We start from the raw sequence: 21,477 nt of genomic DNA, 5'->3' as shown, positions 1-21,477 counted from the left end.
TGGTGTTATCTATCCTTCCACTAACGGTTCAGAGAACTGTGCTAAGTGTTTGTACTACCCACTGCAAAAGAAGAACGGTATCCTCAGGGCCTTGAGTGCTGTATGCAATCAGTATAGTAGTTTTGTTTGAATGGGACCCCCTAGGTCACCTAATTTTGCTTTTGTCAGGCTAGCCTTTAATTCGCTGTCTGTTGAGCAAGCTCCTGCCTCTTCTGAAAAGATTTTCTTCATCACACACTAGGTCTTGAGGGCACAGCTGCTCCTCTGGTCACCCAGACTCTTGCTGTATACCAAATGCCTGCAAGCATCTGTTTTTGTCCCGCTCTCTGGTCTACTGGGCAGGTTGTCCAGAGTAACCTTTGGGCATGAACCAGAGTTGGGATTAAAATGACCTGCAGGTGCAATACCTGTAGGGCAGTCTGAGATGCAATTGCTGGCTTAGTCTGACCACACCTGCTAGTGATTTTGTGTTAGAAAAATAACTTCTTTCTTATTATAAACTTTCCATCCAGTAACTGGCATTCTGCTGCAGGGTCTGCTTGAAGAATGTACAAAATGTACACAATAATGGGAATGCAGTTCAGTATGGAGTGTGCAGAGACTGAGGGATTCACAGATAATTACAGGTTTAGTTAGGTCTCATAAACACAGAGTCTCTTAGCTGACTGTCATGGGTCAAAGCTTTGTGTGTATTCCCATCAGAGAAAACTGTCACGGTGAGAAGAACAGAAGAGGAGGAAAGGACAAGATTCCTAAATCTAAATTTTAAAGCAGCCATGGAAAGATGGATTATGTTTCTTTCCATCAGTCAAAACAGACATTTGGCAAAGTTGTTATTAAAACCAGTTTTTGCTTTAAACCTTACAGGTAGTATTTTTAGAATTGGCAGCTTGTGAAGATGTATGCTACTAATGATAACAAGGGGTGGATTGTTTTGAAGTAAATAACATGTAACATAAAGTCTTTACTCTTCTTTTTATGATTGTAATGCTATATTTAAACAAGTAGCTTGATTTGTCCCTGGCTGATGAGTATTCCTAGTAGAAATTAGGAAAGGAACAGATGCTCTAATAAGGTACATTACTTAGGAGCTATTTTGGTGCTTCAGACTATCGAGAGTGTTGCGCTAACAGATACCAATAACTGGGGCTGTATGTTCTCGCTAGTCTTCTGGCATAGTGCAAATATTTCAAATGTTTTGACATGTCAAATTCAGGGCTTTTTATAAGTAGCTGATTTCATTAGTTTCAGTGACTTCTGCACTTCTATTTCAGTACATACATAATTTCATACAGTAATTTCAAATTCGTCCTCTCTCTGTCTCTCTTATGCAAGAATCATTGTTTTTGTGGTTGAGATAGGAACAAGATAACTTTAATCCTGGCTTTTTCTAATATTTGAATGTTTGCCTGAACAATTTGAACAGAATTTTTCACCTATGGAGTACTCCCTCCCAAAAGGTTAGAAATTGTGAACGTTGGTACAGTCAACACTCAGAAATTGAGAAATGTAAGAATTAATGTTATCTTTGCAGTCTTATTTTTTCTTCTTTGGGCATATGCATTAAGCTACAGCTTTTAACTCCACATTGACTTCATATATTAGCTCTCTTTTCTCTGCCCACCCAGTTTTGCATCATTCACAGTATTTCTTGAGCAGTGCTTACTGAACTGTAGCTAGATAACTCGTATCCTACTTAATCAGTGCATGGCTGTAAGGTACTTTTTATGTAGCATAGGAACTCTGCATTACATACATAATTATTAAATTCTTCATGGATAATGATGCTCTTCTCTCCATATCTGAGCTCTTCACAAATACCTGTGTGGTGCAGCAGCATTACTTTGTCCATGTTACAGAAGGGAAATTGAGGCATGTAGATTAAAGTTAATATTATCAAAATATTCAGTAATTTGGATGTCTAATCTGAGAATCCTGTCTTTTTTCTTTTTAATATCTTACAGTAATTAGCATCTTATAGTACTTACATTAACTGCAATTACAGCTGTGCATGCACAGCATTTTTCCAAATGAGATTTCAGAGGTTTCAAGTAGGACATCTAGACTGTGAGGAGCATGTGGTTAGTGGCCACTTCAACCTGTTTGTCCAGCTGATCATTGTAGAGTCTATCATTCTCTGATGCCCTGATCTGATTCACTTCTGCTGAGTGGTCTTCAACTGCTTGAAACATGGAGCTATCCCTTTTTTTTTTTTTTTTTTCTGCCTCCTTCACATTTTTTGGCAGCAGCTTAGGAGTTATCCTAGGTACAGTGGTGGTGGTTACAATTCTCAGTCATGCTTTGGAGGTACTCAAGGAACTAGTGATGCTGTGTGAGGAGTATCATGATTATTATGTGGTATCATAAACTTACATCCATAATATATATGCAGCTGTGGAAGTCTGAATACAGCGGCTTGCGATGGTGAGGTACTGAGGAACTTCACCGATGGACAGTGCCGCATGAGCCTCCCATATGGTGTCAAATCAGAAAATTGATATGCAGCTTGTGACTTCACTCTGTTAACAAAAGTGATATACTTTCTGCATAATGAAAGGATGTATGTGCTTATAGTACTTTAATTCACAATATATATTTATCATGGGCTGTTGTGGAAACGATGTAGCCTCTTCTTCCCTCTGTCCATCTCAGTGTTCATGCCATTTAATTTCAAGTGCAAATTTCTAGATAGTACAGAACAATATTAGCTATTAGCTTCATGTTACCTATTATTTGGAGATAGCACTCTCCTACTTAAAGCTGTTACTTTTTATAGTGTGAAAAACAACTGACTGAGATAATTGAATGTCACTGGTGAATGATGTGATTCTTGTGAAAATCATTTGTAATGTACATTTATTTGGGATGACCATCACCATTGTTAAAGCTCAGGTTTCGGTTAAAGCCTGCTAAATACCAATTGCTCTTAGCTTTTCAACTACAAATCCATATGTGTATATATATATGTATGTGTATATATATAGAGACATTTTAAATAATTTGATTTAATTTTAATTTGATTTAAATATATATATATATATATATAAAATTTGAAGGTAGTGGGTGGCAGGCCAGTACATTATTACATGGTAATTCTTCTGTGCTTTGGCTGTTTGGACCTCTAAATTTCCATTTGATTTTGTAATAATTTGTTGTGCTTTTCCCACATTACTAGTTTTAACACACACTGCTGTAGAAAAGCCCATTTTACACACGTGAGGATATAGAATAGTTTTTGCAGTGTTTTGGGATACTTCATTTAAATATTGGTTTGCAATTGGAGCCAATTTTGTACATTAATAAACAGATCATTTGGGGGGGATTGTTTGTTTTTTGTTTCTTTTTACCGCATGTATCATGACTGTGTTTGTACAATACATCTCTGACTTAGGCCTTAACTGAGAGCTGTGAATTTTAATTAATCAATTAATCAAAAGTAAAAGATGCACATGAAACTGTTCATTAGTGAGAGAGGTTTAGCTTGAGTGAAGAAAAAAACGTAGGGTAGAGAGGGAGGGCTGACAGCTCCCCTTCGGTGGCTGCTGCGATAGCATCTCGCCGGAGTTGGGAGCTCGGCGGGAGAAGGCAGATTCTGCGTCCCTCCTGGTTTTGGCTGCTCACTGAAACAACCGGTAGCTCTCCTTGTGCCCTGCCACCAGCTCCCTGTACAGCCTGTGGAAAAGCACTTAAGCAAATCCTCTACTTCTTTTCCAATCAAGTGGGAATGCTGATACTAATTATAGCCTGGTGGCATTAAGTCAGGGTGTAGAGTGCCCCGAGGGGAAAGGCTCAGGGCCATGTATTATTTATTTCATATTGTGATGCAAAGAGTTGTTCCCCAAGGCTGGAACAGAGCCTATCGCTTTGCAAAACAGCTGTTCTTGTGTTAATAACTTTCAGCTTCAGCTATCAGCCTCGGTATCTGATGAGCAGTGACCTGGGGAAGGGAGACTGCTCATTTCATTATTAATCATGCAAATCATGTTGGTCTTGAAAAATTGCTCAGTCTTGAAAAAGAAGAAATCAATCGCATCACTTAAAATAATATGCTGCTCATTGTCAAATGTCAGATCACCATTTAATATAAATGTTTTCAATTTTAATTTTTCCATACTACTTTTAGGAAGATGATATATGTCATGCAGTTTTGCAGCTTGTCTGTGCCAAACTGTGTGAAGTTTATTCTAAGGAAGCTAAGATGTGGGGGGAAACAAGTGGAAATCGGGCCATGACTGGGGTAAGACACCTCCCGAAAGAGTCCCCAAGAAAGCAATGAAGTGTCCACCAGCAGGGATTCTGCATCTGACCCTGTATCAGGGAAGGAACCAGTCTTTTATGGGGGCTCTCCTTCTGCCACAGCCTAGGAAGAGGGCACGGGTGAGGAAGGCAGAGCATGTACAGAAGTTACACGGCATTGGTAAAGTTTAGTTAGGGTTCACGCTCAGGTGGCTTCATGGTCATTTAAACTCATTTTGCTGACTGCAGCATTCCTCCTGGTTAGCGAATGTGCCTGTGATATGACAAGCCAGAGCTGTGTCTTTACCTACATTTTTTGGCTGCAGAACTTTTAAGAATGAAGTCTCCCAGGGAAAACCAAGACAACTGGTCCTTTAAAAATACAAATAAAAGTGCTGAAATTTGGGACATTCAGTTGAAGAAATATAGTGTCATGGGAAATTCCACTGAATTAGAAGACAGGGCCGATAGCCAGGGACTGTGTAGTAGTAGAAGAGACCAGAGGGATGTCTGACTTGGGCTGCGCTCTCATCCTTGACGGTATGCTTGAGCGCTGTGCCGTGTAAAGCCTCAGCCTGACAGGTGCATTTCTTAAGCAAATCCATACAATTAGTCCCAGCTTGCAATATGTAATTTTTCAGATGATAGGAAAACTTCCATTGCCTTGTTTTACATCCTGCACACATAGTGAATTGCTGTTTCCTGTGAGGTGTTGTACATAGTCTTATCTCCCAAAAGAGATACCTGAGAAAGAAATGCCTTTGTATCTCTGCAGATTAAAACAGAACCAACAAGCAAACAAACCGAAACACCCCCCGCCCAGCTCCTCTTATACAGAAATATTTGATTTACAAAGAGGAAACTCTCTTCCTGTTCTTTTGATGGCATGCCTTTCTAGTGACTTTACTTCATACAAATGTTATCAAACTTGAATAAATTTTTGAAGTGTGGATTTAGAGTTAGCTATGAAACCACTCTTAGAGGTGCTTTCTCTTTGTGCTGGGATTTCCACGCAAGGGCAAAGAGATCAAGAAAATGTGGGCCCTAGAGAGTATGCAGATTTGCTCAGAACCTAAGAACAGAATATTAGAGACTGTGTAGTGGTTGGCAGTGTTGTCAAGATTGAGGAAGAGTTCAAATACTTGTTCTTAAAAATGGGATGATTGGCACTTTTTCCCCCAAGCAAGATGCCAGCTTTGTCAGTGTTCTCCTGTAGACACAGCTGCAGCCTTGAAGTATTGTTAATTAACACTGCTGCAGTTGTGGTTTATTCTGTAGCAATCTGTAGAGCTGAAGAGCTCTTATCTACATCTCAGCTTGCCTGTGCTCTGCAAATGGCTCACTGCGCTGTTCAGGACTGACGGATTTTATATTTGGTGCCAGTGTCAGAACCCTGCAGGCTCTGCCAGGGGTGCTCCGAGTTTTTGCTTGATCTCATCGTCTGCAGAAATATGAATGCAAAATGTAGAAATACATATTTCACTTTCTTCTTTCCAGGTCAATGGTGACATTCCACCTCGATTAAAAAAGAGCGCACATGAAATAATCCTGGATTTCATCCGATCACGTCCTCCATTAAATCCTGTATGTAATCCAGTACGCTTCTGTCCCTATGAAAAATGTGGGGGTTTTTTAAAGCATGTCTGTGTCCAGGGGATACTTTAAATGTTTTGTTTTCTGACTTGGCTGTCAAGAATATTGTCTTGTGTATATAGAACACTGTCTCTTAAAGCATGAAGTGTGATATCTTGTACCTACCAAGTAATAGCTGTTATTACCAGCAGCCCTTTATCTCTGTGAAATCATGATGAATCAGGGAAAAATACAATTCTCTTTCCAATACTTTGTGAGTTTTACAATTGTGTGCGTGTAAAATCATATTACGACATTCCTTTTTTTTTTTTTTTTAAGTGTGAGATCTATTTTCAGGGAGTACTTTTTGGTGAATATATGATTATCTTTGTGTCCCAAGGCCTCTGCAAGAAAATTAAAACCAACCCCACCACGGCCACGCAGCCTTCATGAAAGGATATTGGAAGAAATCAAGGCAGAAAGGAAGTTACGCCCTGTCTCACCTGATGAGATAAGGCGTAGCAGGCTGGGTAAGTACGTTGGTAGTTTTTACCAGCAGCATCCACAGAAAACTGCCCCACGTAAGAAGCAATGATATTAGCAATGTCTGTACAGATGTCACTGAAGATAAAATTGTTCCCATCCCTTCAGAAGAAGAAAGAGCCTGCAGGCTTTCCTAGAGTTGTGCAATCTTTGTGCTAAGTTATTTTTAAAAATAAGATGCTGTATGGTTCAACTGGATCCCTTCATGTTTCTGATGTCAGCATTAGATAAATTTAATGGCATTATATTGCTTGTTGGACATGGCAGTTAATGTTAGATTTGCTCAGACCGGAATGGATATTGTTTCTCCCCAGTGCAATATTCCTTACATAACTGTGAGTATTCTTTATATATCCATTTCTAATTAATTTTATTCTCTTTGTTTCCTGTTGTTAGCATCATTGATTTCCTTATTTTAATTGAAAATCTGTTTTTATTTGGTTTTCTGAAAGTTTTCTTTCTATTTTGAATGTAAATCTTTGCTTCACTTTACAAGTTATGGAGCATATATTCATATATACTTTCAGTGGGCAAATAATTAAGATGTATACTGCAAAGCAGTTCATTTCTGCAGTGTACATTCAACAACCCACTATAAAATTATACAAGTTACGCTAGTCAGCAATCACTGATTTGTTCAGCGGTTCTGATGACAAAAGCATGATAAATGCAGCCTTATATTGTGACTTACATTTATCCTCTTAGAGAGTATAGTATTTATCTGTACTAGAAAAACTGAACTAGCTGGATTTTTGAAGAGTGAAAGTCACATCTTATGGCTGAAAAAACATGAAATAACCCACGTGTGTACTCTCTGTTGTTGTTTTTTGCAAAATATTTGTGCCTGCCACATGTGCCAGTTTCAAGTGGGCTGTGACAACCCATTGTCTCTAGAGAAAAACAGTTTCATCAGTCTTGGTTTGTTGTGTTGTTTTCTGAGTGCTTGGTAGAGTTTGGTGATTGCTTGGGTGCAGCTTTAAAGGCATGATGTTTTGCATATTGTTTCTTTGGGCCTTCCCGCTTCTGTTCTGGATTCAGTTTATGCTTACTGTATCCACTAGAAGGCCCAAACATAGGAAGCTTGTAAATGTGGAACACTTCCTTGCTTTCCTTTCAAAGAGTCAACTTCAATATTTTATGTTCTCCATCTGGGAACTATCATGCACTCTCAGTTGCAGCAAATTTGATCTGATAGCTCTTTACCATTTCTAACTGATATAAATGACATCCAACTTAGTAAACAGTTTCCAAAAACAATCCTAAATTTTAGAACATTTTTGGTTAGGATTTCCTGGGCTGATTACATAGCATAGGCCTCCGATAAGGGAGGCCTGACTTCCCACCAATTCTCCCTCTTTTGTAAAAGAAAGATGGATTTTAAGTTTTGGAAATGTGGTAATTCCCCTTTAGTCCAGCTAATTATCTGGACTGAATGTCATATTACAGCAGGTGTAAAAAGGGATGCACACAACTGTAGTGTTGAAATTTCTTTTTTTTTTTGTATGTGGAGGCATATAAATATTTATTTGCTGTTGTCATCAAGAAGAAAAAAGAGCAAAGATCTTGCAATTCCCTTGAAGATAATTTTTCATATGTTCAAATACATTTTTTTTTCTTTTTCACATTGAAACTAATATGATAAATTTTTTTGTCCAAAGTCTCTAAGTTCCTTTTAGAATAAAATGTGTTTGCTGGGCCAGACCTGGGAATGTTAATGACATTCAGTATGATACAAATAGATCTGCCTTATAGTTTAGAAGACCATTGAGTGTAATTTAGTGTAATGAAATGTAAAGTAATGATGTTTAAGGATTATAAATCTTAAGTAGAAGCCCAATGCAGGACACTTACACCATCTGGACAGACATAGTTGTTGACAGTGAAGAGAGAAAAAAAAAAAGCGTTAGAGTGAAATGTGCGGGAGGGGAGATACGTTAAACGTGTCCCCACGTGTACAGGTAAGATCATCTCCGCTCCTGAGCTGCCGCTGAAATAAAGAGAGCAGCTGGAAGTGAACGGCCAGCCCAGCGAGCAAGCCGTGCTGGTGGGCTGTAACTGGCCTCTGGCTGGGCACCCTTCATCTGAAACTCCTTAGGCAAACTTCTTTCAAAATGGCAATTTAATCTTGGTAGCTGCTCTTCCAAAGGGTTGGATAGAGGAATTTGCGTTTTCAAGTGGCCTGATAAAATCATCAGAATAAACTGTCAAACACTGCCTTGAGGTGCAGGTCGTTTTAATTAAAAGCATGGATTTATGAGCTAATGAAGCTTGGAGAAAACTTTTTGTTCCATCTATATGTTTTATCAACCTTCAGTTAGGGCTTAGGGTTATCCGATAAAAACCCTATGCTTTAAAATGTATTTGGCTTTATATTAAGTTTGGGCAGAGATTTGGATATTATTTCTGTAGCTGCTGTCTTTGGCTGATGTTGTGTGTTACAGAACTGCAGGAAGAATGCGCTGACCCCCAAATTCGCCTCTGGGTCAGCCACCTACTGTTCACTGCCTCAATTTATTCTCATGTACAAAAGTTTGTCCCAGCACAACCTCTTTTAAACATATTTTAGTGCAACAGTGTGTGTGACTGACAGCCTTTTTGGCCCTAGCATGCATGTTTAAGAGCTGGCAAGTCATGCAGCCGAGCCAATGCCAGTTCTGATGCACACTGGTATGTTCTTGCAGTTGGGCCTGGCCTGCTCATGTGGATTAGTACATTGAAATTTTGGTCTCAGTTGTGAAAGAATTGAGTGTCTAGTCCCTGAATAACACCATGCAATTAGAAATATAGATGAGTTGAACACAGCAGCGGTTTGTGTTTGTTGGGAGCCAGGACTGCAGTCGGACTGGCGGCCTGGAGGAAGCTGGGTTCAACAGCTCTGCCATGTGGTTTGTCTGGTATCCAAAGAGGTCTTTTCATACACAGACTTTTCTTAGTAAGTTGACAGGGAACAAAGCTATTGGTTATGTAAACTTTCCAGAAACAAAGAACATGTAACCGCTCTCTTATCTGGGAACAAAATATTTGGAGACCCAGAAGGGAAAGGTCAATATTACAGACCTATTTGGAAGGCTAAGTCCCCCTAAGCAGGGGACAGCTTTTAAAAAAGAACAAAAGTCAGCACAAATCACGCTGTGTTAGGCCTTTTTTCCCCTTGCTCTTCTAGGAAACTAGTGCTCAAACTTAACTTCAGTGTCTCTCTTTATTAGTTTAATTATAATCATTGGAGATTATGCTTTAAAAAATGAGAAATCTTTATTTCGGGTCACTGAAACTTGTGTGAAATGTGGCTTTGTACTTTCTATTTTTCTTCAGCTCTCGCTCTCTCACTCTCTTTTGCACTTTCGCTCGCTCTCTTTCCTGCTCTTGCTCTCTTTCGCTCTCTGTCTTGCGTGTTCTCTTTCTCGCTCTTATGCTTTCTCTTTTCTCTCTTGTGCTCTCTCTCTTTCATGGCAGTTAAGTGAAAATATTCTATTTTTAAGATACTTACCTCATGTTTTGGTATTTGATTTATTGTATTCCAAAAATGTCGTTCTACAACTATACATTATAATGTATCTTTATACTTGCTGGGTTTGCAAGTCTCATTTATGCTACTGTAGTTTTCACACTTATGAGCTTTACTACAGCAAGGTAGTAGTATGGCTGACATTTTGGATTTAGGCAACATAATCCAAAATGTCTTTAGTGGAGTGGATCTTTTGTTTTGTAGTAGATCTAGTGGATCTTTTGTTTTCATTACTCCTCTTTTTTCTAATAGCTGAATCATTTTCTTTTGTTCTTTTTATTTCTTTTTTACAGCAATGCGGCCACTTAGCATGTCTTACAGTTTTGACTTGTCAGGTAAAAGGTGCAATGACACCTGACGTGGTTATTGTGCTTATCGTGAGATTTGTTCCATCTGTTTGTTGAATTCCCATTTAAGAAAGAAACTTGAAGGGATTCTTCCAAGATATGGTCAGTGAAAATTAGACATAAGATAAATTACTTATTAATACCTATGTTTCCCCTGCCATAAAAGGCTGCCTAGAGATAGGAATCAGGTGCATTTCAGCTGTAATAGAGTGCTGGAATTCTGTTTAAATAAATAACTGAAATAAGATGGTCCATAGCTATTCCAGACTCTATAATGAATTGCAGAATGCAGCGTCACATTCAAGTCTGATTTGCTTATTATTTATTAATCTGACCTTTGTGTCTTTACAGTCACTTTTTGACTTGGCCATCTTTTGCAGGATTTCATTTCTCAGGAGATCTAAAAACTACTTTTTAAGTCTTCTACCTTTCTAGGTTTAATGAAATATACATGTGATGCTAATCTAGAAAGGAACTGTCAGTTCTCCCAAGTGGATTCACAGTACTTTTTGTGAGTTGTGAAATCAAAGACGTTCACTCAAGAGATTAAACCTTTGTTCTTTACCAGCTAGCAAAGTGAGTTGCTAAAGTTTGCTGGTAACTTAGCTGATACAGAGGATTCCATGGCTGATCCTTCGGCTATGTGGAACTCATCTAATTTAAAGTTTCCTTTTAGTGGGTCATTAGCTGGACATGCCCCAGCTGTACAGACTGTGTTCTACTTCAGAAAGAGTTTGTGCTGACTGGCCATAAAGTAAATTCAGCCCTCCCTCATTGTGCACTACTTTTCCAGGATGCTCAAGCCCAAAGACTCCATCTTTGAGGCTATAAATATTCTACATGAGCCTCAAAGATTTGTCCATTGAGGAGAGAGCTTATCTTTTCTTTGCCATATTGATGGGCAGGAGATGGCTTATAGCTAGTGCCTGATTGTGGATGCTCTGTGTAAGTAGGTGCTTTGCCTAGGTGATTCCTGAGAAAAACGGTTTCCAAATAAACCCACCCTCTCATTCTGTGAAGAAGCAACACCAACTATATCCATTCCCCTCCCTTCCGGTTACACACAGACACATCTCATCTGAGACTTTGCAGAGTTTTCCTCATCTGTTTCTCCATATGCCCTTTCATCTCTTATGGTCATTTTTTCCATAGAAAGGCATAATCTGACTGAAATGCTAGCATATTGCAGTAGAGAAAGATCATATATGAGTTATTTGATTACTGTAACATAATCAAGTACAATGCTCTTGTAATATAGCAGCAAAGATCAGAACTGATCTGTGAATGTGGTTTCAAGGTATGGCTGAGCCAAATTAACAGCTTGCCATTATTGAGAGGAGAGGAGAGGAGAGGGCCCAGCTCCTCTCTCTCCTCCCAAGCTCCCCTCTCCAAGCATGTGATTCCTCTCTGCCTGTTCTGCTCATTTATTCACAAGATAAACTGATTAAACTCACGTAACCCAGGAACAAATACTTTTATTTTTTGCCAGATTGGTTTTCTGCTATTTTAGTGATTTAAGCTTGCTTTCTATCTGATCAGCAGCTCAGTGAGCTGGCTAGGGGTATGTAATGAGCAGGGGTGGGTGGGAGGAACGAACAGGCCCTCCCCATCAGCGGCAGTGGCAAGCTGTTAAGCCAGCTCAAGCCCTTTTACGAAATCATGGTTGCACATCGTAATGCTGTCTGGTGGGATTCAAATTCTGTATGTACTTGGCATCAGGCTTTACTCCACTGAAAGCTGGAGGATCCCCTGGGGGTTAGATAAGAGCACAAACAGTCAAACTTCAGTTTTTAAAAAGTATTGTTACTTCCAGAGACCGTAAAAGATAAAACTGAATGTGCCAATGACCAGTGAAAGGGATGTGTTCAGATCTATCCTTGTACATGTGTCTGCTTCTTCTTTTGCCTGTGATTTTTAAGGATCCTGAGACATCTCATTTGTTTAAATTCAAAAATATTTTGTAAAAGCTCCCTCCATAAATCCATTAACTCATAACCATAATATTTTTCTTTTTAAGAAGTAGCTTCATAGCAATCTATACAGTATAAAACTGCTTTTTTTGACTGACCACTGAAGAACTCTTCCTGTTTTCTTTAACCATCTTCTAAATGTGATTTTTTTTTTGTTTTTCAAGTCATGTGCTTCTCAGCGAGTAGTGTCATATCGCGTGGCTGAGTGATCTCCTAAAGTGTCCTTAGCAGTAAATTCAGGATAATTGAAACATTCCAGTTTGGCTGATGTGAGACGGCAGATGAGCAGTACAGATGATTTAGATGTCTTGGGGCATAGATAATCAGCAGATGAGCAGCTGTTTTGAATGTTATTGCTTTTCTAATGTTTTTACTTTCTTCTTTATTTTGGAGGTGGGGAGGCTATATTGTGCTTTCATCCTATAGTTGCTGTTTTTCCATATGTGCTCTCACTGCTTTCATTGCTCTCTGCTTGACTGAATTGCTGTCACAAAAGCACAAACCCTTTGAAACCCAAAAGTGTTTCCTATTAAGTGCTAAAAGACAGGTGCAGGGCTCTATTATGCTTGCTGAGGGCAACTGTGATGGTGCAGACCAGGTCTGAGGAGGTTTTCTCTGGTATCAAGGTGGTATGGTGGATACATCACATTGCTCCACATACCTCCCAGCTGTTGTCACCACGAAGAGAAGAGGGGGAGTGCGTGGGACCTCCTTTTACCCTGCCATTTCCAACTGGCAGAATAGAAGGAGCAAGCAGTAGCCAAATGTAATGAGAATAATCTGAAAGCTATTCTGATATCAGCTAGGGACCATAGCAATTGTTGGCCACATCCTCTATTAGCAAAGTAGAAAAGTAGCTTAAAACCAGCTTTACTTCCATGGACCGTGTTGCATGTGGCTCCAAAGACCAGACACTCTTATTCTTAACACGCAAGCTCTTTCCTCCCCAGGGGCGTACGTGTGCCGGCTTTGAAGTTTTTATTTCAGAAACAGTCTGTACATTTGGAGGGGAAAAAAAGAAAAAGAAAACTGAAGAACTCTAAGCCCAAGCTCCAGGAGGATTATTCCTCTTGCTCCCAAACCTGTGAGGTGATGAGTATTACTGCTGGCTTTACTGGATCCATGCCTCAGATCACTGGGAGGGAGGAACTTCACAAGTCCCAGTAATTGTTAGTTTAGCTAGCGCAGGAATGAATGGGATGCAAACACCTGGGAGCGTTTACCCTTTGGTACACTGATTTATTAGTTCTCATGTCTGACTTCAACATCTGAGTCCATTGCAAGAAACAACGCATCTCTGTTACCATTTCTCATCATATAATCTTTCCCGGTATATTATCATAATAACTAGCAGAAGATAGTTCTGTGTTAATTCTGCAAATCCTTTTTTGGCCTTATTTTAAACTAAATGTAAGAATGTTAAGGTTGAGGAGTACATTTGCTATATAGAACCAAGTTGAGGTTTCTGTTGTCATTATTTGCCAAAGAGAGCTGGTAAGAAGAAAGACAGCATATGGTTACATGACTGCTGCAGTTTGCATGTAATCTGTGGTCAGCCTAATTCCTTGTTTCATAAGAGACAATCTTACATGTACATAAAGGCAAATTTCAGATTATCATAGGTTTTTGTTTTGTTTTGTTTTTTTAAGTCCCCCCCTTTATAAGACTAGTCACAGGAGGCCAACACGTAAAGGTCTAAATGCTGATTTTGAAAGTGTGTAGGCAAGTAATCAAATCCAAGACCTTCTGTTTCATTTCCTGCTGTTAATGACAGTTTTAGAAGAATCTCAAAGAAACCCAACATATTGCTCCAGTTTGCAGGTGCTGTTCGTTGTACTCACTGCCTGGCAACATGGAGAAATGGCACTCTCCCAGTGTGTCTGACTCTCTAATAAAATCTTAATTCCAGGCTGTTACTTGCACAAGCTTTTTTTGGCATCAGCTGAATCATCTTCAAAATGTTCAGATGTTCTAAGAAACTCGAGCAGGTCAAACTGCTATCCTGCTTTTTAAAAAAAAAGTAAATTTAGCTGCTTTTTTCAGAGAATTGCCAATTACTTTTTTTCTTATGTATTCATTTTTATAAACATCAGTCTATTGGTTGTTTCTGACCTGCTTATCCTGATTAGTTTTGTTTTGTTTATGGTGCTGTGTGGTTATTTGCCACATGGTAATGTTTCTGCTGTCTGAGTACATCACTAGAATAGCTTAAATAAAGTAACATTTTTTTACTGCCTATCAGTTAACAAATTCTGGATTTAATTGTAGAACAAGTTGTTTTTGTTGTAATCTATTTGCTGAAACTGTAAAATTTCATGATCTCCTCCTTATATTATGACAATCTATTTATTCATATATATATATTAAAAAAACAGTACTGTAAGTGCAGGAGTGATAAATTGAACTCAAATACTGTAGTCAAAACTGATTTTATAAATTGGATGGTTTTCTGGTTTTACTTTTTTTTTTTTTTGCAACTGCTGCAATGCTTGCAAATTATAAAAACACTCCCTTTTTTTTAGAGGAAAGAACAGTAATAAATGACATTTCTTACTGAAGAGCCCTTCAAAGCAAATACAATAAATTGTCTTCTTCTAGATTCACCTAAAGTTTCTCTGATATTTCAAAAAGGCTTCTGAACAGTGTTTCTGAACAACTCATACATGTGTGAGCTTAAATAAAAACTGTTTTAGGCTTTGAAAGTAGTGATTGGCTACATAAATTACATCCCAAATGGATCAGAACTTGTTCTAGAGAAGGGGCCTAAATTCTTTAAAAAATACTAGTTCGTGACATATAGATCCTAAATATCCGGTTCTCTTTGTCAAATGCCACAGTGCCAGGGGATGCCTGGTGGATGCCCCCCCTCCTCTTTCCTTTTCCTACATCGATCATGGGTTTTATTTTTTGGAAGGAGAGCAATGCTGTTGGTCTTCCCATCATTTTTCTCCTGGTGAGTCCAACAACACTTCTGATCCATTCTTGGAGCTCCCCGCTGTCAGGCAGCGGAGGCGTCAGCCAGGAAGCTTTGGAGAGGACGAATGTCGCCCTTGCCTGTCGTGTGCCTGTTGCCAGGGCTGCTGCTTTGGCCGCTCGAGTGCAATCAAAAGACATATCAAAGGTTTTCTCCTCGTGCATTTGGGAAACTCTGAGCTGCTGCAATCAGCTTTGCGCCACCTAATTATGAGGTCTCAAGAACTGGTACTGGCAGCGGGCAGGTGAGGAAGATCGGTTTTCATTTTCCTCCTCTTGCTTTCTGGGATTGTGTTGAGTAGTTGTTACAGCAGGAATGCATTTAATGTGGAGGGACGCCCATGCTGCACGCCTTTGGGGAAAAAAAAAAAAAAAAAAACTAGGAGGAGGAAAAACATGGCCCAGAAGCCAGTGCTAGTCAGGATGTCCATTAGTAAAGGCTTTGAAGATAGGAACTAAAGTTTAGAGAGTCTAAGTCTTTGATTGCGACTCTTTGTAGGGTGGACCCAAAGGCAGTAATAACACTGTAGTACATGGATTCATAGGCTTGGAATGTTGCCATGGCTTTAATAGTCCACATAATCCCCTTTTCTTATGTTCCCAGTTGAAGGTATGATTTATAGAGAAACTACAAAATATCCCCTGTCCTTTCTCCCTCTTAGTTTCCAGCATTTAACAGTGAACTAATGAACTTTTTAAAATGTATCTTGATTTAACTCATCCTTCTTAAATTGCTGTCCGCTGAGAATGTCATAAAACAGACCTACTGCCGCAACCGAGGCTTTGTCTAGACTGTGTAATTTTAACCTACCTTGTGCAAAAAGAGCTTTTACCAATGCAAATTGTGTCATAGCAACAGTGACAAGTGCCTGTCTGTCTGTTCAGTGCAACTACATAAGTAATTCCAAACGATGTGTGAGCACTTATGTTGTTGGCACTGGGAATATCTGGATTATATGGTTACTCTGTCATAGTTCTCCTGGTAACCCAAGGTACAAGTCATTTAACCTTCTGTACCTCTGTTCACCATATATAAAATCAGAATAATAACCCTTCATTACCTTAACCTTAAAATACCTGGAGGTACTTTGTTATTACAAGACTGGGAAGGAGTCATATAATTACATGGGTAGAAAAACACATTTGCAGAAACACCAGATGCTTAGGCATACTTGCAAATGGGAGATCTTTCTTCTGATTAAACGCTTCTCTTCCTTCTCCCTCCAACACAATTTTCTTCAGATCAGAATACCGCTCTTTGTACTTTTACAGGGACAAAACTGATTTATCAGATCAAACTCTAAGCTCTCCTAGATTATCAAAGCCAGGTCATTATCTTCATCTAAGCTAAGCTAAACATAGGCTAGGCTAAGCACAGCAAACCCCATGCTTATGTTATCAGAGATGCAACTTCGCTGCACACTGGCAGAAATCCTGAGTAGTTTACTCAATGGAGTTGCATCCTTATAAAACACATGTAGATGAAAATAGAGCTGGAGCCTCATGCTTCTGCTGTTACATAAAGATTTGACATCACAGACATATTTTTAATACAAATTACCAAGCAAACCTAAGAATTGTACATGTTTTTGGTGAATGCTAATTATTTAGCTCATTTTCATTGCTTTTCTGTATACAGAAGAGTTAAGTATAATTCTGTCCTTACGGGAATAACTGGATTTACTCCATGCTAAAACTCATCATTTCCATAGGGTGAAGTCTTCAGATTCACTGGAAAACCCCTTGTCCAGATACAGATGTGCATCCATGTTTCTTCTGATACTTATATAGTTAATTATAGACTATAAGTTGAAGGAAGAATATTTCAGTTTTAACGCAGGAAAATTTTTTTAAGTTCATCAGAATTTGACTGAGGGTTGTTGTTTTTTTTTAATATCATGCACTGCTGCTGTTTCCACTGCTTTCATTCTTTCATGTTGCATCTGTACCACAAGCCATGGCCTGTAGTTTTCTGAGCAGTGTATTGCTAAAGTAAAATAATCACTTATGTATAACTATCATCACAGTGATTTTTTCCTTTTGTGTGCACTGCTTGACAGATTTGAGAAGGTAAAATAAAAGTTGATTGTTCTATTTAGTGTGCAGTGTCCAAACACCAATTGTTTTATTTCTTTTGCTAGATGTATCTACGCCAGAGACTGGAAGAAAATTAGTAGATGCCTCTGTAGTGAATGGTGGCTTGGCACCTCAAGGAAAGCAGAATGGTGCCACGCAAGTGACAGTACAACAAAAGAGACTCCTTAAGGCTCCCACGTTGGCTGAACTTGACAGCTCGGATTCAGAGGTAAAACTTCAGCTTGATTCTCTGTTTGTCAGAATTGAGTCTTATTCCTTAGTTTGCTGAGGTGATCAACTAAGAAATGATTTTGTAGGTTATAATCTGTATTTTCCATGACTGTTTTGCCATTCCACAGAACTTCAAAAATAGTAGATCAGACCTTAAAAATCATAGGATTCTATAGAAAGGTTAAATGATGGTTTTGGCCTTAAGCCCAGTATTAACTTTTTTTTCTAAATGCCCAGCATCTATCTGCAGTGCATATGTAGCAAATTATGCTTTTGGGAATGCAGGCAAATGTATTGCACCATTCTTGCACCTGTGCAGGAGCTGTCACTAAAGCTGGTGAGATGAGAGCCCAGCCTCACCATGCCTCCTTTTAAATGAAGAACATTTGCCATGCCAAAGAGCTTGCAGTTCAGTGCAAATGACAGTGGGTCAATTTGTGATGGAGGCTTGGGAAGTATCACTCAGCAAATGTTTCACAGGTAGGGACAATCAAATATCATTTAGATGGGGAAACAACTTCAAATCCATCCCTTCTCAAGCAGAGATTTAATGATTTAGAACAGTATAAAAAGGAGAAAAGCTTAAAAAAATTCTAACATAAAAGCCACGTTATATATAGTCCTCAAGTACCAATGTTACATGCTCAAGAATGAACTTTGTCTTCTGGACAGGTAGTATTATTAATTGAGTTCCAACCTTTCTGAAAGTTAAATAGGCATGCTGGAAAGCACGTACAGCAGAGTTTATTCACAGAGGCTAATTTTAGCCTAGGGAAGGCAGTTTTCCCTGTCTCTCCCTCTCTAGTAAATGGGGAGGGATGGGTTTCCCCGCAGGGTACTTACAAAGGCATCCAAGCTGAGAGATAAGGGGGCTGTGGAGAAATATATGTGGGGAGAAATGTCTCTCTTTGATGCATACTTTTGGGACCAGTGAAAGGTTGCATCTCGTTGTATTAGGGGTTATCCTATGGGTGACTTCTGTGGGTACATACTTTGGTGCATCCAGTCTGAAAGCAGAAGAGATTTACATTCTGAAATCTCTCAGCAGTCTTTAAAATTACAGTGGCAACTGTATGAGGTTTTGTTAGTATTAATGGAGATGGGCAGGATGCAAGGATATGAAGTGTTGTCAATGAAGGAGTTGGATCTTGAACTCATAGTTTCCCAGCTTGTAGCTCAGTGCATCCCAGAGCTAATGCAACATGATATTTGGTGTAGAAAAATGAGCAGAAATCAATAAAAGGAAATTCTTTAAAGGGAAATGTGAAGTGTTCCTTCTAGGAAGAAAAAATAAATTGTGTGACTATGAGTATCGATTAGAGACTACTGTGTAGGCAAGCAAAGTCACACAGAGAAAGCTCTGGGGCATACAGCAAAAGATAAATTGAAAATAAATCAGCCACGTAGTGCTGTCACAAAGAACAGATGTCATACTCATCTGAGTTAGCAGAAGTAGCTGGCGAAGCAATTAAGACGATTAAAATACCCAGCAGAGTACTGGTTGGGGCTCAGGCACAGTGCTAAAGCAGTGTAAATAGACAAACTGGAGGGAGTTTGGGTGAAATTTTCCAAGCTGGCAAAGAGGATTGGACACAGAACCTTGGAAGAAGTGCACTGTCAAAATGTCTTATTTATTTGCTTTTACTTTGTACATAATGTAAAAAAAAAAAAGTGTGTTGTGTTGTCCTGATTGCCTATGAACTACTCAGCCACCTCTCTGCTTGCAATTTGAATTGAGCTTAACCTATTTAGAGTTACTCACTGGCTGTTAAATTATGACTATGTTATGCCCTAAATTACAGGCTGCGAGCATCGGTGCTGCTGAGCTGCAGACCTCCAAATGAGCTGTGACACAGTCACATTTTTTTCCCCTGCTTCCCCTTTGTTCTTCTCTCAGCTGTGCTGTGATGCTGACTACGCCCCAGCACTCAGTATTCCCAGCCAGAGGTGAAAGGAAAGGTTTGATGCCCATTTGCTTGCAAGGCTGAATATTGTATAAACAGTTTCTACCTTCTGTCCTTGCTTTTTTCTGCATTGCCACTACAATCACAGTTTCAGAAGGGGAGCAGGATGTGCCATCTTGCTCTGTGTGGCTAAGAGAAGTAGCAATCTAATACCCATTTTTGATACAGCTATAAAAATTACATTTTCCTAAGGAAGCCATAGGTATTTATGGATGAAAATCACATCAGTAGCACTTTCAGATGCTTTAAGGTGATGCCTTTGAAGCTGCAGCTTTCTCAGTACAAGTAAAATTCTAATTGTTTAGCTCTGTGCAGAAGTCTGCAGTCCAGGATATTGAGTTGATGCAACCTTGACTGTAAAATGTCATATTGTCCACCATAAAAAACAACAGTTACTGTATGTGGGAAGATTCATCTGTAATTCCTGCACAAGATTTCACTCTCAAAAAAGCCTTCCGTTCTTGAAAAATCATGGGACAGTAACAGCATTTTCAGCTTGTGTTTGTACACAGAAAAAGTAATTTGAAAAGGCAAACCTGGAATACCTGTTGTGTAAGCAGGATGATGCATTAAATTTAACACACTGCTGGCTTCCATGCTCCCTGAGTTGATTATACTTACTATTTTTTGTACGCATCCACCGGCTCTGACAGTTCATTCCCTCCCATTCTTTAGAACAGGAAGGGTCGCCCCTGGGATCCTTCTTGTAGATCTTTACTGGAGAGAAGCGCCTTATTCCTCTATTTCTGTTCATTTCTGTTTCACTGTTTTTTCATGACTCCTAGGATAGCTACCAGAAATCCTCAAGAAAACATTCCTCAAGTGGTCGCAACACAGTTTAATATTTTCATTACTAGTGAGGTAACTGGAAAACTTTTGCAAAGTTTTGCCAAATAGAGATGTCTGTGTGTTACGTAGCTTTGCAGCATGTGATTGAGACATCACATCCACCTTGGATTCAAAAGTGGAATGAAGAATAGTCAACAATTTTTAGCTATTTCTTTCCATTGAAAGATGGCTGTTATCAAAATTAGTATATCATATGAAAAGTTCCCTTATCACTATTTTGCAATTTTACCTTAAAAATTTCTTTAGTCTCTTGATATTTTCAATTGTTCAACTTATTTTATCTCCCTTCTCCCCACCACCAGTGTTTCAGACACAGGAAAGGTGGAAGAAAAAGGAAAACAGAAAACTAGAAATCCATGTACACAAACTTACTAGAGAGACTCTTGAGTGATGATTTAGACTTTTATGTAATCATTCAGTCTTTTATGAAACTTCACGGTGTAAGATGCCAAAAACTATCTGAAACAGTCATAATTTTTGGTCAGGACTAGATAGGATCCACCAGAATGAGAGACTTCTCTAGAACGAGGGGTGCCTAGGCTGTGCCCAGAGCCAGCCGTCCCCCAGCTACTGCTCAGCAAGCCTGCTCTGAAACACCGGCTGCTTTTATTTGTAGAAATGAGAAGCATGGCCACATGATTATTTTTTTAACTGACAGGTAGACTACTTAGTTCTTCGTTTTAGCTTTTTATCTTCTTTGGCAATGGAAAAGTAATCTTTCACTCAGCAATAACTTGACTTCTACAAAGTAAAAAATTTACTTTAGAGCAGTTCACTTCAAACGGTGATTATTCTCCTTCACAAAGTTTAAATGTGTCACTGTTGTCTTGTGAACACTGCTGTACTGCTTTTAAAGTTCAGTGCATCCAGTTATCTTGCAAATTCTCCATTGGCCTTCTAGGGTGACCATGTGGCCTGAGGCAGTGATGTGTAAAGATCTCTGAGCTAGCTCTGAATAAATTTTACTGGGTTCTGGTAGCAGTACAGCTGATGTAGCTAAATGCGCTCCTCAAATTTCTCTACAAGTTTCTCATTGCAACTGTTTTGCAGGGATGTACTGCATATGTTAAAGTGAATGTATTGTTTGGGGATCGGGGCTGGTTTGAGTCTCTCTGAGTAATGTTGTTTTGTGGCATGTAGATGGGCACAGTTACAGCACAGTGCCTATCCTCAAGCTCAGCATTAAGCACAGATCACCTGGTGGGAATTTG

The 21,477-nt window shown here is 39.1% G+C and overlaps 1 protein-coding gene across 1 annotated transcript in view; it reads left to right on the top strand.

Annotated features, from left to right (window-relative positions):
- The window catches only part of SPIRE1 (spire type actin nucleation factor 1), a 133,522-nt gene that overhangs the window by 94,470 nt on the left and 17,575 nt on the right, over positions 1-21,477 (top strand). The window contains exons 7-9 of the mRNA XM_067290726.1: positions 5,734-5,820; positions 6,209-6,338; positions 17,288-17,451. Coding sequence (XP_067146827.1) covers positions 5,734-5,820; positions 6,209-6,338; positions 17,288-17,451 — 381 coding nt within the window. The remainder of the gene's footprint in view (positions 1-5,733; positions 5,821-6,208; positions 6,339-17,287; positions 17,452-21,477) is intronic.

The sequence above is a fragment of the Apteryx mantelli genome, chromosome 2 (genome assembly GCF_036417845.1).
Source record: "Apteryx mantelli isolate bAptMan1 chromosome 2, bAptMan1.hap1, whole genome shotgun sequence".
Classification (NCBI taxonomy): domain Eukaryota; kingdom Metazoa; phylum Chordata; class Aves; order Apterygiformes; family Apterygidae; genus Apteryx; species Apteryx mantelli.
The sequence above is the reverse complement of the archived record's forward strand: the minus strand, read 5'-3'. Positions and strand labels throughout refer to the sequence as shown.